General features: G+C 41.9%; 1 protein-coding gene across 1 annotated transcript in view; it reads right to left on the reverse strand.

Moving 5' to 3' along the window:
- Positions 1-17,500, reverse strand: part of nt5dc1 (5'-nucleotidase domain containing 1) — a 46,332-nt gene that overhangs the window by 15,472 nt on the left and 13,360 nt on the right. The window contains exons 7-9 of the mRNA XM_086019214.1: positions 16,878-17,052; positions 11,573-11,670; positions 8,608-8,729 (exon numbers count right to left, since the gene is read on the reverse strand). Coding sequence (XP_085875340.1) covers positions 8,608-8,729; positions 11,573-11,670; positions 16,878-17,052 — 395 coding nt within the window. The remainder of the gene's footprint in view (positions 1-8,607; positions 8,730-11,572; positions 11,671-16,877; positions 17,053-17,500) is intronic.

Here is a 17,500-nt window from a genome sequence, read left to right on the forward strand (position 1 = left end):
AATGTTAAAGGAGTTTTTTGGTAATGACTTCAAGATAGCAGAAGCATACATAAAGGAGGCCATGGATTGGCCAACAATCAAGCCGGAAGATGGTGTTGCACTTCAGTCCTTTGCATTATTCCTAATGGGCTGTTCTAACACAATGACGGATGTTAACTATATGGAAGATCTGGACAACTCGGCTAATATAAAGGCATTAGCAAACAAACTTCCATACAAGCTTAAAGAATCTTGGAGAAAATCAGCCTGTGATCTTCAAGAAAGAACACAGAGAAGAGTGAAGTTCAAGGATTTTGTTGACTTCCTACACGGCAAGTCAAGTACCTTTTGCATCCACTTTATGGGAACATAAAAGACGACACCACAAACAAGAAAGATCCCGTAAAACAGAAACTAAAGTCAAACTTTGCTGGAACACTCAAACCAAAGAAAGTGTTCACAACAGTTATTGAGTCCCCTAAGATGGAAATCGACAAACCCACTATGGCAAAACCACAACCTGGCTCAGTGGATGCTAGTGGCATACCTTGTGCTTATTGTGATGGAGAGCAACACAGCCTCACAGTATGCAAGAAATTCAAGAGCAAGATACACACAGACAAGTTTGAATTTTTGAGAAGCAAAGGTCTGTGTTTTGCATGTTTGAAGCATGGTCAAATGAGTAATAGTTGCAAACTGAAGCTCCAATGTCAAGATTGCGCTAGACTGCATTCTACCGCACTACACATTGCCCATAAAGACTCAAAAGAAGAAACTCCAAAGGACAATTTTGAACAGCAATCCATATCAAGTGCTCTTGCACAAACAACTGAAACTTGTGGTCTCACTGGGGCCGGTAAAGAAGATTGCTTCCTTTCAATACTTCCAGTGTATGTCAAGGCGCAAAAAGGAACTAAGATAGTCGCAACCAATAGGTTTTTGGATCCAGGGAGCTCAGCTACGTTTGCTACTGAGTCACTGATCGACGAACTAAATATAAATGGACGGAATGTAAGCATTGCATTACGAACAATGGGGAATGACTCCATTGTGAAGACGTGCATTGTGACTGGTCTAGAAATCAGCAGCTTGGACGGCAATGAGTTTGTCGAACCGAAGGAAGTGTATTCACAAAAGGACATTCCTGTCGCTAAGGACAATATTCCCAGACAAGAGGATATTGACAGTTGGCCTCACCTGAAGGGGGTGAGAATCCCCACTATCCAAGCAACAGTTGGATTACACATAGGAGTAAATGTTCCCAAGGCAATGGAGCCGCTGAAAGTGGTCAACAGCGTGAATAATGGACCATACGCCGTGAGGACAATATTGGGCTGGACAGTCAATGGACCACTCAAATGTGGAAGTGACAGAATACCCACAAACAAATTGACAGAAATTACAGCTAACAGGATCTCAGTGGCGAAGCTAGAGGAGCTTTGGCAGTTGCAGTTTAAGCAGGACTTTCCTGATGCTGGACAACAGGAAGACATCGCGATGTCTAAGAATGACCATCAGTTCATCAGAATGGTGTCTCAATCTGCTGTACTTAAGGATGGCCACTACAAAATTTGCCTTTCAGTAAGGAAAATGACGTTTTGTATGCCAAACAACAGGGCAGTTGCAGACCAATATGCACTAAATTTACGGAAGAGAGTCTTGAGGGATGTCAAATATCATCAGGAGTATGTGGCATTTATGGATGACCTCCTCAGGAAAGGATACGCAGTGCAGCTTGATGGTAACGAGCCCAAGCCTGCTGAAGGACGAACGTGGTACCTGCCTCATCATGGAGTTAGACATCCAACCAAACACAAGTTACGCGTCATCTTTGATTGTGGCGCAAGCTTTCAAGGTACTTCATGCCATGTTTTATCAAGTTAGAGTGAACAATGAAGACACAGATCTTTTCAGATTTCTATGGTGGCCTGGCGGGAACTACAAATTGGAGCTTGTCGAACACAAAATGTTGGTCCACGTTTTTGGTGCAGCATCGTCCCCAAGTGTTGCCACCTTTGCACTTCGAAAATGCGCAACGGACTTTGTGGATGAGTTTGGACAGGAGACGGCAAAAACAGTCCATAAACATTTTTATGTGGATGACTGTCTAAAGTCAGTTTCTGATGAAGATACCGTCATTACCCTTCGTGCTAATTTGATGAACATGTTGGCAAATGGAGGATTTCGGCTGACCAAATGGTCAAGCAACAGCAGGATTTTTTTTAGCACAATCCCAGAGAAGGAAAGATCACACGAATTTTAAGATTTGGATTTGGATGAGGACTACTTGCCAATGGAAAGGACATTGGGTATCCAGTGGTGTGCCAAATCAGATCAGTTGAAGTTCAGGATCACCCATAAAGATCGACCACTCACTAGAAGAGGCCTACTTTCCCAAGTAAGTTCCATATTTGATCCTTTGGGCTTTCTCGCACCAATAATATTGGCTGCGAAAAGAATCCTGCAGGAATTATGTCGCCAGAAATATGGCTGGGATGAAGACCTGCCTGACACTGTAGTTGACAGTTGGAAAAAGTGGATCTCAAGTGTGCCGAAGCTGGAAAGATTTGGATTTGACAGATGTGTCAAGCTGAAACAGCGTGATGTACGAGTCTTTGCACAGCTCCATCACTTTACTGACGCGAGTGAAGACGCCTATGGAACCACCAGTTACCTACTGCTGCGCTTTTCAACTGGTGAAGTTCAATCCACTCTGATCCTGGCAAAGACAAGGGTGGCGCCCTTGAAGTCCCCAACTATTCCAAGAATGGAATTAACTGCAGCCACAGTTGCAATAAAAATGGATAAGCTTTTGAGGAAAGAGCTCGAGTTGGAGCTTCTGGAGTCTATATTTTGGACTGATACCACGGCTGTGCTTAAATATTTGAACAGTGAGAGTACCAGATTAAAGGCGTTTGTTGCAAATAGGATTGCAGTAATCCTGGAACACTCGCAGACATCTTAGTGGAGATATATCAACACTGCTCTACATCCCGCTGATGATGTCTCAAGAGGACAAACGGTGGAAGCATTTTTGAAAAATGACAGCTGGCTCTCAGGACCAAGCTTCTTGCTCAGATCACAGGATCTCTGGCCTAAAAATCCAGATCCTGGACCGTTGGATGTAGATGACCTGGAGGTCAAAAAAGTGATTCAAGTGCACGTCATTCATGCACAAGAGCCAAAAGATTCCGTGGACCAGTGGATGAATCACTATTCTTCTTGGACAATATTGAAGCGGGCTGTAGCCTGGTTTCTGAAGCTGAAAGACTTGCTGAAAGAGCTGATGCAGAAAAGGAAGGAACTCACCACATTAGGTGAAAAAGACAAGATGTTTGTAGTCAAGAAAACTATCAAAAGAAAGCATCTAATTTGTGATGGCTTGGACAAAGCAGAAATGGAAATTGTGAAATACTGTCAAAAGCAAAGTTTCAAAGAAGATTTTGCTATGCTAAAAAAACCAAAGAGTGAAGAAAAGTAGCTCACTTTACAAATTGAATCCAATACTCCAAGATGGTGTAATAAGGGTTGGCGGAAGATTGAGTCGGGCAGCCATGCCTGAGAATTCCAAACACCAAGCCATTTTGCCCAAGGACTCACACGTCACAAAGCTTGTGTTGAGATATATTCATGTCATTACAGCTCACTCTGGAAGAAATCATATGTTGTCTAAGCTACGTCAAAGATTTTGGATCCCTGGAGCTGTTGGAGCCATCAGAAGGTTTCTGTCCAAATACTGGCAAGCAACTCATGGCAGATCTACCAAACTGCAGGGTCTTACCTGACGATCCACCCTTCAGTAGGGTTGGCGTTGATTATTCGGTCCATTCCAAGTGAGAAGGGGAAGAGGACAAGTAAAAAGATACGGTGTTATCTCCACGTGTCTTGCTATACTAGCCGTACATCTGGAAGTTGCATCTTCGCTCGACAGATTTCTTGCCAGAAGAGGACAAGTCAAAGAAATGTATTCTGATAACGGAAGCAACTTTAGATCAGCTGACGGTGAGATGAGGAAATCAATCAAGGAATGGAACACTAAGAAGATTGAGAAACACTTGCAACAGAGTGGTATTCAATGGCATTTCAATCCTCCAGCAGGATCTCACCACGGAGGAAGCTGGGAGCGTCTCATTCGTTCAGTGAGAAAAAGATGACCAATACGCCAATTGCAGATGGAAACAAGTGCAGTACCAAGCGGATATCTTCTGGAAACGCTGGTGTAAGGAATACCTCATGCAGCTTCAAGAACGTCAGCAATGGTCTTCGCCTAGAAGAAACTTCTGTGCTGGAGACATCGTGCTGATTGTGGACAACACATCACCCAGGAATTCTTGGCCACTTGGACGAATTGTGGAGACTTATCCTGGTAGAGACGGACTTGTTCGTCAAGTTAAAGTGAAGACAACATTTAACGAGCTTTGTCGCCCTATAACAAAGCTGTGTCTTATACAAGAATCGGAGGGTCACTGATGGACAAATGTGGAACTAAGACCTCGACTGGACTGTGGAAAAGACCTACAAGTTTCTTCAAGTAGGAGTAATATTATTTAGGCACCTTGATTTAAGTTTGTACATTAAGTAATTGTTTCAAGAATGTTGATAACAATTAGGGGCCGGTAATGTAGGAGCCTAAATTTGATTTAAGTTAAATCATTATTTGAATAAGCAATTATTTATGTTTATTCTAATAGAAGACTTTTTGTCATAAACAAGTTGGGGAAAAAAAAAAAAGGAAAAAATGATCGCATTTAAGTGTTTAATTACTTGCGTACCTATTTAAGTTCCTGTGTGGGCGGAAGGAGGGTAAGATGAATGTGATGCGGCCGGTCAGGCAACACAGAGTAGAGCCACACAGTTTTTTGACCTCACTCTCACTCTTTATATCTTTCTTTCTCAATCTCGTTTCTCTTATCCTCCCCCCCGCCCCCGCACTTTCCTTATATCGAGGTTATTTTTATATACGCCTAGTTCTTGGTTTTTGTATGATCGATTTAGTTGCTCGACTGAACAAAGCCAAGGGAGGTGTATGGAGTTTAAGTTCATCGACGAAGTTGTGGACACAAGAAGGTGAAATTGGAGCGTCAAACTAACGCTTTACAAATTACGAACCTACAAAGAGGTCCAAATTGCTTTTCAACCTTTCAAAGAGAAGCAGTGGTTGGTTGCGGACAAATAAGCACGCAAAAAGCGCCTCGAGAATGGCTATAAACAACGCAGCGCCGCGGGAATCCATGTTGACTCGCATGAAAACACAAGTCGCGCAATGACGTCAAAGGATTGTTGTTGCATGGTGACGATGTAAATGTCCGGAAAGTCAACATCAAAAATATGAAAGTATTCCGGCTATAAAAAGGAAGATTCAGAACAACAAAACATCCTTTGCCAACAGTGCCTCGCCGTCGTTGCTGCAATTGCCGTCACAAGCCCCTGTATGAGCAGTTCAAACTAAGAAGTGGGACCCGAGGTGAAACTGCATCTACTCGAAAAACAATTACAGACGCCTTCGCCAGGATAACTCCTTAGGATAATAAGTCCAAACAGCACCGACAAATCACGGATGCAATATGTTTTACAGACTGTTTTAGTTACTGTTATATTTTTGTGAACAACTCAGGGGACTAATGCACCTGCTCTTTAAGTTTTAATATTTTTGTTCTAATTTGTTAACAACTTTGCTGCAGTTTCACCAAGTTTTTTCTTTTTATCTTAATGTTATATTTTTGTAAACAACTCAGGCGCTAGTACACCTGCTTTTTATTTTTTTAATATTTCATAGTTTAGTTTAAAGGTGTTTGTAACTCTGCTGCTGCTTTAGAGTTTTTTTATTTTCTATTTTTTGAAATGACTCAAGAGTCTAGTGCACCTGCTCTTTTTATTTTTTTGTTTTAAATATGTTTAATATTTTTTAAATACAATGTTAAATAATCTATTATGTGACAGAGACATGACCTCTGTGATCCCTTTTATATACAGCAATCATCATTCACAGATGAACCCCCTTAGTCTGGATTAGTATGAATTATTACATGAATACAATGATGTCATGGTGAGATAACCAAATTATTCCCAAATAAATCTATTCAAATCATCTGGTGAAAATTCTATTTTTAACATTGCAATATATCGCAACCCCCCCAAAAATCGCAATGTCATTCTTTTCCAACATTGTGCAGCCCTAATACATATACATATATAGATTTACATATACACATACCGTGACCCTTGAGGATAAGCGGTATTGATAATGGATGGATGGATATACACATTTACACATACACATATACACATTCACACATACGCACACACGCACCCCCCCCCCCCACGCGCACACACCCACACACACACACACACACACCCACACACCCTGACACACACACATATAACACATTTAACTTAAATGTAGAGTGTGTAGGATTTAGTGCCATGTAGTAGTGAACCAACAGAAAGCAACTATTGTACCTAAGTTTGAAGCACGCACAGTTGGGTGCTTCAGAGAGACCACATGTCACAAGCCTACCACCAATTTCATCAGCAGAGGTGCAAGCAAAATTTCATCACAAACAACTTCTCCACAAAAAAATGTCATCTCCATCAGGCTTTAGCAGCACCAAAGTAAACTCTGCCTTTGTCACGATATCTTTGGTCTGGACGTTTCCCTTTAAACTGCGGTAGGTGACTTCAAATGAGTGGCATAAGTGTGGTCATTCATTTCATATTTTACGCTTTCAGATATAAAACAAATTCCGAAAGTGATTGTCGTGCTCGATGGCATGAGTTTAGAATGCTCTCTGCATGGACTGGAAACTCTTCTTTGGCCTCTTACAGGGACACTTGAGTGATCTTAAAATTGGCACTTATATAATAAGTTTGCATGCAAAAATGAACTAAAGTGCTCCCCCCAAAAGACTGTCATGATTTAAGGTCTTTTTTTGTGATTAGATTTACGACAAATTGCCTCATCCCCTTTTGGGGCGTGGCTTATGTTATGTTTTCGGTCTCAGCGGTCTACTTCACGGGAGGGAGCCAAGTGTGGTAATATTGCTCGCTTTGTCAGTTCTGTTGTCTAAAACAGCGACCGATCGCCACCAAAATGCAAATGCACATTACTACTCTTGTCCACTTCAACCTGTGAAAGTATAAAAGTGTTCTGCACAATAGTTTGGATTTATTGACATAAAACGTGATCTCATCATGATCACCTCCACAAAATCAAAAATACCGTGGCGAATGCTCCTCCACTTTCACAAGCTGAAGCGGACAAGAGCATGAACGCGCACACGAACCCCGACTGGTTATATTTTGGACATTTAGCAACGCTAAACTCGTGTCAACTCTCGGGGGGCGGACGGCGACTGGAAGTGGACAAGCAAACGGGCAAGAATGGATCTTTATTTCCCCAAACCCCTTCCGTCCCCGGCTAACAGTAGAATAACGGTACAGCTAATAGCAACAACTAGCTTCAGGCCGTTAAAACAAAAGGCGTTAGCACAACAACATTAGCTCCTTACTGTCCGCGCAGCGTGTGGAGGTGATCATGAGTCTGCGTGTCTGCCTTCATGTTGCGGGGTGGCCGCCCAAGCAGTCGCGTGCGTTGTCCGACACCGCTTCCAGCCGTGAGAGTGAAGCGGCGTTAGAGTGAGGTAAGACCTCATCGAACACCGGGAGTGGCTTGAACGTGCACATCCGACTCCACAACAGAGTGTGGCCGCATTGTAACGCACCATTTCGGCTATTTACGTTCCATTGGACGTGTTGTCCAATGTCCTCATCCAAATAAATGTGCACATCCACTCCTTCCCACTTCAGTCTCTGTAAATATCCTGACTGGTGTTAAATGCCTCGCCCATCCTAACTGTGATCAGCAAAGAAGCAGTGTTTTTTGTTTTGTTTTGTTTTTTTAGCAAAGAAGCAGTGTGCGCTCGTCCCAGCATAACTCTATGTAGCTCTGCTCAATTCCACATTTCCTCATTCTCATATAAATCCGCCACAGAGAGGTTAATCCTTTTGATATGTTGAAGTGGTCATTAGTAAGGATGTCCACATACATTTTGGTGCATATTGATCACCGTTTTTGGACGTTATAAGCAGTGAAAGCACAATGTTTTCCAATGGAGAGTTTGTAATCGGTTCCTCCATTGACTAGGACTGAACAAGGATAGAACGGTAGAGGGGCGCCGCCATTCTCCTCATTAACAAGAGGAGTTATGGAGTCACTTATTTCCTAATTCCTCCCAATTTTATTGATATAATAGAAAATGACAACTCTTTTCATTTTCCTGATCAAAAAATATATAAAATGAACTTGTTAGTGAAAACATGGCCATCCCGGCCCCACTGTTCTTTAATGTGGTCTACAAAGCGGAGACTCTGCTGCACACAGCAAGTAAAGCGGTATTCAAAACACGTTGAGGAACTACGTTAGCTAAATTTGTCTCCTTTGGGTATCCGTAGCTAAAAGAACAAATCAAAATGCAAAACAATTTGGAACACAGTGCAGTGAAAAGAAATCTGTATGACAACCTCAATTTCTGCAAAAAACGATGACGTTAACCTTAAAGTGAGAATTGGGTGTTTTACACCCTAGTTCCAAAGAGCTGTATTTTGGAATATGCAAGCTAGAGTCAATACCTTGGGCTCTGGTTTTCCTGTCATGGTTTTAAGAAGTTCATGGAGGTGCTTCCAGTTGCCTTGGGAGTACCAACCAGGTTTGTCCAATGATGGCATATCCTCACTTTCCTCCACATCATTTACTGGAATAGAAAAATAATTAATCAAAATATGAATTCTTCCCAAAGCAATCGATTAAAAAAAGATTTGTTTGCTACAATCCTAGTTTAAATAAAAAGGTAGCATGCATGTAGAACTTTTTCAAACAATGCAGCTCTTTACTTACATGTATTTAATTGCGTTATTGTTTATTATGTTAAGTGCCAGAAGACTATCTGACCACAACTTTTGTACCAAAAACATCTTTAAAATTACCCCAAATGTATGCCAATTTATTTTTTGCTCTACCTGGCATTATTTCATATGGGTTTTGCATTCCTGTGTGAAATTTCCAAGTATTTCTGCTTCGACTTTCATCATAAGATGAATGCAAAGTTTTTCCAATGATGCTCATTTTAGAAATATCATGTGGGTGCGACCATCAAGAAATAACCAATTTGGGACTTTTATTTTGAAATGCATTTAAAAACGGAGGTTGTATTATCCACATAGCAGTCAAGTACTCATGGGAGCAGCAAGCGAGTACTCTCTAATAACTATGTAAAAAAGTTACCCTTTTACCAATTGGTTTGTACTGGTCATATTTGGCGATCATGTGGTATGACCTGAATTTTGTTTTTTTTCCCCCCCATCAAATATATATCCATCCATCCATTATCTACCGCTTATCCTGAGACACGTCGCAGAGGCAGCAGATTCAGCAGGGAAGCCCAAGCTTCCGTCTCCCAGCCACTTCTTCCCAAGTCTGCCAGAGGGATCCCAAGGCATTCCCAGGCCACCCAGGAAACATAGTCTCTCCAGTATGTCTTTGGTCGTTCCTGGGGCTGCCTGCTAGGCGTACATGCCCAGAACACCTCACCAGGAAGGCATCCTAATCAGATGCCCAAACCACCTCAGCTGGCTCTTTTCAAATCTTGAGTCCCTCCTGGATGAATAAGCGTTTCACCCTATCTCTAAAGGCTTCTATATACTCCCATGTCGCCCCCCCGACTTGGAGTGAAACTGCTACACACTTTCAAAACAACACGTGTGGATTGCACGCAAGTATAAAGGCAAACAGCGCGCGGCTTTGCCGCAGTGACTTGCTCGCGGGCGTATAAACAAGCCTTAAGGGAGAGCCCGGAAACCCTGCGGAGGAAACCTATTTCAGATGCTTGGATCTTGTTCTTTCAGCCACAACCCACAGCTCGTGACCAAAGGTGAGGGGAGGAACGTAGATTGACCGGAAAATCGAGAGCTTCGCATTTTGGTTCAGCTTCTTCTTGAGCATGACAGACCAATCCAGAGTCCACATCACAGCAGACGCTTCACTGAGCCGCCTGTCTCACACTCCATCCTGCCATTACTCGTGAACAAGACCCAAAGATACTTGAACTCCTCCACCTGGGGCAAATCTCAACCGTGACCTGGAAAGGGCATTCTCCCCTTTTGTGACTGAGGACCATGGTCTCAGATTTGGAGATGCTGATTTTCATTCCAACCGTCATTTTCCATGGCCTCGCCTAACTTCTCCCACAAAGCTGCATTCTGCTTGGCCAGCCGGTATCAGTCAGCTGCCTCCAGAGTCCCACATGCCAAATAGGCCAGATAGGACTCTTTCTTCAGCCTGACGGCATCCCGTACCACCAGCGGGTTCTGGGATTGCCGCCATGACAGACACTGACCACCTTACATCCACAGCTCTGATCGGCCGCCTCAAACACTATTTAAATGTAGAATCATCCAGCCCCAATTTGTCACAGGTTTGACAAATCAAATTGCACATGTTGAATTTATCTATTTGCATATACTCCTCCCAAAATAAACTGAGGCTATTGACAGGTACAATTCTGTTTTGGCCAGGGTAGTAGATCTGTTTATATTAACAATCAAGTTTGCACACACTTTTGAATGCGCAAAATTAAAAAATATATATCTGTAACCATCTGTGGAACTAAACAATTACATTTCTCCCCCTCTTGAGCTCAACTCAGATTTGCTTTAACAGTAGAGTAGGTGAGGTCACTCATTTTCGGGACCAAGTTTCAGAGGCCTTAAACTTAGATTATACTTGCTTTTTCCTTGTTTCCATTTCTATTGGGTTGTTAGGATGCCTCTCTAAAGGCCCTGATACACCAAACTGACGTCGGAGGTCGTGAAGCGTCGTGGCATCTTTAAGCGCTCTGTTTGGTGTAGTGGCCACCGTCGTAGTGTCGTAACCCGTCTGTAAGCGTCTGGGGGGCATTTACTTAAGTTGAATCGGCGTCGCCAGTCGTGACATTTCGTCACTCTGATTAGCTGTTAGCTAGCAAATCAGCGCGCGGAGCACCAACGGGAAGTGACAAATGCTGAAAAACAGTGAGCACGCATCCGCTGCCTTAATCTTCTTACAAGTACAAGAGTGAGGGTTGACAATAGTATTTCACAATACCGTGTCAAGAACGTGATAGTTTACTTCGCGTGGGAGTTCGTGAGCGAAGAATAGAGCGGAATGCATTGTTTACGTTTTTATAAGCCGCCCCCGGCCAACAGCTTTCCGGTTGGAGTTTTCTAACCATGAGAAATGGTGACTACCGGCGCTGATGGTACGGAAGCGTATTACATCTTATGCATGAGCAGAAGGTACTTTAATGGTCAGCGTCGCTGTCTGTTGTTGCGGTGTATTCCTCCAGCGTGACGTACCGACAGCTGACTGGACGCCACAGGGTAAGCGTTTGTCACTGTTGGCCAGCGTCTTTTTGGTGTATCAGGACCTTTACAGGTAAAAATCATTGGCAAGTTAGCTGATGTTTGTCGATTTTTGTGTGTGTGTGTGAGACAGTCATCTTTACCATCATTCCACCCTCCAAGTAAGGATTTTTTTTTAAGCATAACTAAGTGTGCTCACCAAGGTTTTTGAAGGACCTCTGTTGTGGTTTTAAGGAGAAGAAACCTGGCTTGAGGGCATTTGTGATGATGACATCAAAAAGCTCGTCAAAGTCCTTCCTGCAAAATGACAAGAACAACAATACAACATTATGAGTGACAGAATACATGATGTTTTACACCAGGGGTGCTCAAGTCCGGTGCTCTCTTCCTGCCTGATACTCACACCTTATTCAAATGATCACAATTCTTATCAGGCTTGTGCAAAGCTTGAAGGTTGAGAGGATTGTGAATCGAGTCCATTTGTGGAGGAACTCAAATGTGTTGCTATTCCCTACTACTAAACAAAGGTGGCCATAACCGGCTATTTTAATGTACACATGGACGACATTTCGGACCCACTAGCCAGGGAAATTTTAAACCTTTTAAACTGCTTGGATTTTAAACAGCACGTCTCGCAGCCAACTCACAACAGGGGACACACCCTAGATTTTGTCATAATTTGTGGCCAGTCTGCCGGTGTGTCCTCTGTTGTTGACTTGGCTGTCAGGCTACTACTGTGTCTATTTTAACTTTGCCAGTTTTAACCATCTGGCAGCCCCGGTGAGAACAGTGAAGAAACGCTACCTATCTTCTGAGGTGGCTGCAAATTTTATCGAGATTTTAAAAAAGCACTCCTGCTGACATTTTACCTGCACCCTGTGATTTTATTGTTGATAATTTTAACCTAAATCTAAAATCATCATTAGATTCAGTAGCTCCACTTTTAATTAAAACAAGAAAAACAAAGACTGTACCCCCGTGGAGAAACAATGCAATCAAACTATCAAAAAGAAAATTCAGGAGTGCAGAGAAGACATTCCCCACTACTGTTAGTCTAGTTTTATTTTTATCCAATGCTGTTCCTTACATTTCACTACAGCACTGCAGCACTGTCACTTAGAGTATTTTTTCCTCTGTACTATGTACAGGCCGAAATGAGTGTTCCTCATATTTTTTATGTAGATGTAGGTTGGTGTGTATACACATGTGTATATACACATGTTACTGCGTATATCTACATAAGTTTGATTCTAAATGTTTGCCGTCAATGTTATACATTAATGGCCACATTATGCCGCCGCCCCTGTGTGACCTATATCTTTGCTACTGTAACAATGAAAATTTCCCCACTGTGGGATCAATAAAGGCATTCTTATCTTATCTTATCTTAAGAGGTGGAGAAAAAGTAATCGTACAGTACACTACGAAATATTATGTGAACAACTAAAAACCTACAATAAAACAGTCAAAGGCTGTTGACAAATCAAATTGCACATGTTGAATTTATCTATTTGCATATACTTCCTATTTCTCAAACCTCATTACAGTTAATAAAAACAACCACAGAGTTCTCTTCTCCACCTTTGAACTTTTAACTCGCTCTGATTTTAACAAGTCCCCACAGAGACGAACAGACGCTCTGTGTGAGGACTTCTCAGATCACTTCAGAATCGATGACATAAGATCCATTTTTTTACCCTGTCAAAAGTTTTAATAAACCTGGCCAATCATATGTACATGAGGAAACACTAGAAGGTTTTGCCCAGGTTGATACAAGGACACTTGGTCGAGTTTTCTCCCAGGTAAATCCTACAACCTGCCTTTTGGATCCAATTCCCGCATTTCTTTTTAAGACATTTTATGGATTCTTTGAGGAACAGATTTTAAATATAGTCAATTGCTCTCTTCAGACGGGCGTCTTCCCCACTGCTTTTAAAACGGCAGTGGTGAAGCCCCTTCTGAAGAACAGCAATTCTGACCCCAGTGTTTTTAATAATTTCAGACCTGTATCCAATTTACCATTTTTAAGTAAGATTTTAGAAAAACTGGTTTTCCTCCGGGCGGCACGGTGGTCGACTGGTTAGCACGTCCGCCTCACAGTTCAGAGGTTGTGGGTTCAATCCCGGTTCCGGCCTCCCTGTGTGAAGTTTGCATGTTCTCCCCGTGCCTGCGTGGGTTTTCTCCGGGTACTCCGGTTTCCTCCCACATTCCAAAAACATGCATGGTAAGTTGATGGGACTCTCTAAATTGTCCCTAGGTGTGATTGTGAGTGTGGATGTTTGTCTCTGTGCTGGCAACCAATTCAGGGTGTCCCCCGCCTACTGCCCGAAGACAGCTGGGATAGGCTCCAGCACACCCCGCGACCCTTGTGAGGATAAGCGGTATGCATAATGGATGGATGGATGGTTTTCCTCCAGTTAAATCATTTTTTAAATACAAAGAATATTTTTAGAGAAATGTCAATCTGGTTTTAGGATGAACCACAGTACGGAGACTGGTCTTTTAAGGATTTTAAATGATATTAGGTGCACTGCAAACGTGAATTAATTCAGTCTTGGTGCTACTGGATCTAAGCGCTGCTTTTGATACAGTAGATCAGCAAATTTTATTAAATACTTAAAAATCTAGTGGGCATCTCTGGTACTGTTTTTAACTGGTTTTATTCCTGTCTCACAGACCGATATTTTTTTGTAAGTATGGATACTTGTTCCTCCAGAACCCATGAAATTAAATGTGGGGTTCCCCAAGGTTTGATTTTAGGCCCCCTACTTTTTAATCTTTATATGCTTCCCCTTGGGGATGTCATCAGGGGACATGGCATCAGCTTTCACAGCTATGCTGATGACACACAGCTGTATATTGCTGTGTCCCCTGATGACTCAGGACCATTGATACCCTTTATAATTCATAAGATAATTTCCTACAGCTCAATCAGGATAAAACTGAGGTTTTAGTTATCGGTCCTGAACGTCGAAGAGAGAAACTTTTAACAAAACTTCAAGTTTTTAATCCCTCACATTGTGTGAAGAATTTGGGCGTCATTTTTGACTCCCAGCTCAGTTTTATTCCTCATATTAAAAATGTAACCAAGATTGGTTTTTATCACCTTAAGAATATCACCAGAGTCCGCCCATTTCTCTCTCTCAGGCTAAGACGGAAGTGCTGATGCATGCTTTTATTTCCTGTCGTTTAGATTACTGTAATGCCCTGCTCTCTGGCCGCCCCAAAAAGAGTATTTCATCATTACAACTACTGCAGAATTCAGCTGCTCGGGTGCTGACGAGATCTAGAGGGCGGGAGCACATTACACCAGTTTTAAAATTGCTGCATTGGCTCCCCGTGTGTTTCAGGATCGATTTTAAGGTACTTGTATTAGTTTATAAATGTGTTAATGGTCTTGGGCCATCTTATTTATGGGATTTGCTTTTATCATACCAACCCTCGCAGATCGCGGGCGCCGGCCTTTTAATTATTCCAAGGGTGAGGACCAAAACGCATGGCGAGGCTGCATTCAGTCATTTTGGTCTTCAACTTTGAAATAGCCTGCCAGAGGACGTCAGGTCCGCTGAGACTGTTGATATTTTTAAGAGGAAGCTCAAGACACACCTTTTTAGTTTGGCTTTTAACTAATTTTAAGTAATTTATCTTTTCTTTTGATTGAGGATTATTCTTATCTTACTGATTTTAGTTCTTAGACTATAGTACTGTTTTGTTTTTTAGTTTTGTTGTTCTCTGTTGTTGTTAGCTTTTAGCTCCAGTGTTTCCTCATGGGGGGGCCTCTGCATTGGGGCGGGGGGGGGGGGGGGTGCTGCCCTTCCTGCGGGGGTCGTCATCGCTGGGGCTCCTTGGGTCCGGGTGACCGGAGGCCTCTACACTTTGTGTGGGGTCCACCCGGCTGATCCGGGCCGGGGGTCTCTATGGTGGTGGCACCCCTGTGGCCATGGGGTGTCATTCCCCTCAACATGGATGAGCTCCCCTTGGGTAGACTTTCCTCATATGGTTTCTCTGTGCCTTGTCATGTCTTTCTAACACAGCTTATCAGGTTGTGTGCTTTGTGTGTGTGCGTGTGTGTGTGTGAGTGCTGATGTACTGGTGGATATATGTCTTTGGGTTTGTTGGGAGGGAGGGCGTAAACGGGTCTTCTTTTTAGGTTGTGTTTTGGATGTTTTACAGCACTTTGAGTTGCATTTTTATGTATGAAAAGTGCTATATAAATAAAATGTGATTGATTGATAACATGCCTAATTCAAATCAATCTGCACTAATAAACTAGCCACCAGAGGGTGTTGGAACTACACAACTGGAAATTAACTTGGCCTTTTTAACAGATGTTCTACTTTAATATTGTGACATTACGATGACAATATTGTGACAATTTTAATAATGCGATATGGCGATATTGCTGTTATCGTTAAATCACTATCACTTATGTTACAATTGCATACCGTAATCAAATCACTGGGCTTCTAACCTCCATTCTCCAAGTTTTCACAGTGTTTGGAATGTCAAACGTTATTTATTCAAATAGATTTTATACTGCCCATTGGCTAAATAATAAATCTTTGTACAGAGTGCCATTCTCTCTTTAACAATGCAATGCTAATGATTGAATAAACTGTCGTTTTGAGGGTCTCATGCAAAGTAAAGGTTTTGGAGGCGGAGTATTCCACGCGACGCCAGTGATTTACACAATTATTATTAGTGTTAAAAAATGTTATGTTGTTTTCTTCAACTGTTTTTGTGTTTAAAAATGTTCAAAATGTACTTTATTTTATCAAAACTATTCTAATTTTGTGGAATGTAAGATTATTTTCATGAATAAGGATAGAGGGACGATGACGGAAGATGCCCAGGTCGCAAACGGAAGACGGACCGGCAAAATAGGGTAAAGTGCCCATATCTGAGTATTACACATAATTAAATATCGTCACTGTCCTGTGAAAAACTTTTATGTCCATTTTTTTCATTTTTCTTATTTTTACCTGAATGGTGTTGCCGCGTTACATCGTATTCATGTGATTTTTTTTGTTATTCAAAAATTGGACATTGTACAATACTGTATGAATGACACCAAAAGGTAGTTCTTCCCTTATTGAACCAATTTAAAAACAGCCTCTAGTGTCCTTCCTTACATTATGAGAAGAGCTTTTAATGTGTTTATGGTATGTCATTTTATGTCACATTTGAAAACATTACTTAGTGAATATTGCAACTGAAGCTTGATTTGAAGAAAATCGTGAATCGAATCGAAATTGCAATATTTGCCAGACAAATCATTATTAGATGTTTTCCAAAAATCGTTCAGCACTAACATATAGTCAGGTGGTTGCTGAAGAAGAAGGCGTGTTAATTAGTATCATCCGTTTGAGAGAAAGTCAAAATTGCACGTGGGAGCTGAGCATTATATTTCAGTTGAATAAATCCGTTTGATACTACAATAATATTGCCAAACAAACCAGTTCATTTTCAGTGGGGATCTGTGAATCTTAAGTAAGAAGCCATACCCAAGGATGTGTTCACAGATGAGCCTGCAATAGTCACTGTGGGAGCTGGTAATGAGAAGTAAGACTTTCCCTGCGTTCTTCATGCTGCGTAGCCAAGTCTTGACAGACTCAGAGCAGGTCTGCAAGTAACGGCCAGGGTCCCTCTTAACATTGGGGAAATAAGTCCCTGCGTCCTCTGAAAAAGGCGAAAATAATAATTACAAGCCTTTACTATAACAAATCGTTTTCTACCAATGAAAATGCTTTCTGATTTTTTTTTCCTTACAATTAATTATCAATCAAGGGGACTTAAACTCAATCACTCATACAGAGGCATACAAGGAGATACTGTATGTCACACTGAGTGTGCGCACAAACTGCGCTACACCTCTTGAGTTAGAGTTTGGGGGAGTTTGGTGACAGCAGTCATCAGGAAGCAGACTAGCATCTCTACAACAGCTACATTATTTGCAATTTTTCATTCCGGTTCCAAAGTCCTTACATCATGGCCATCAGACCTCAACCCCATTCCAAATTGTTCTGGTTGCCTTAGATGGAAGCCAGCTGACAAGGAGGATATACTGATGAATCAGACTTTAAATGTTAACCCTTGTCTTAAAAATGAGTAGAAATAAATCAATACA

The sequence above is a fragment of the Filicampus tigris genome, chromosome 20 (genome assembly GCF_054856515.1).
Source record: "Filicampus tigris isolate MCC_2025a chromosome 20, RoL_Ftig_1.0, whole genome shotgun sequence".
NCBI lineage: Eukaryota > Metazoa > Chordata > Actinopteri > Syngnathiformes > Syngnathidae > Filicampus > Filicampus tigris.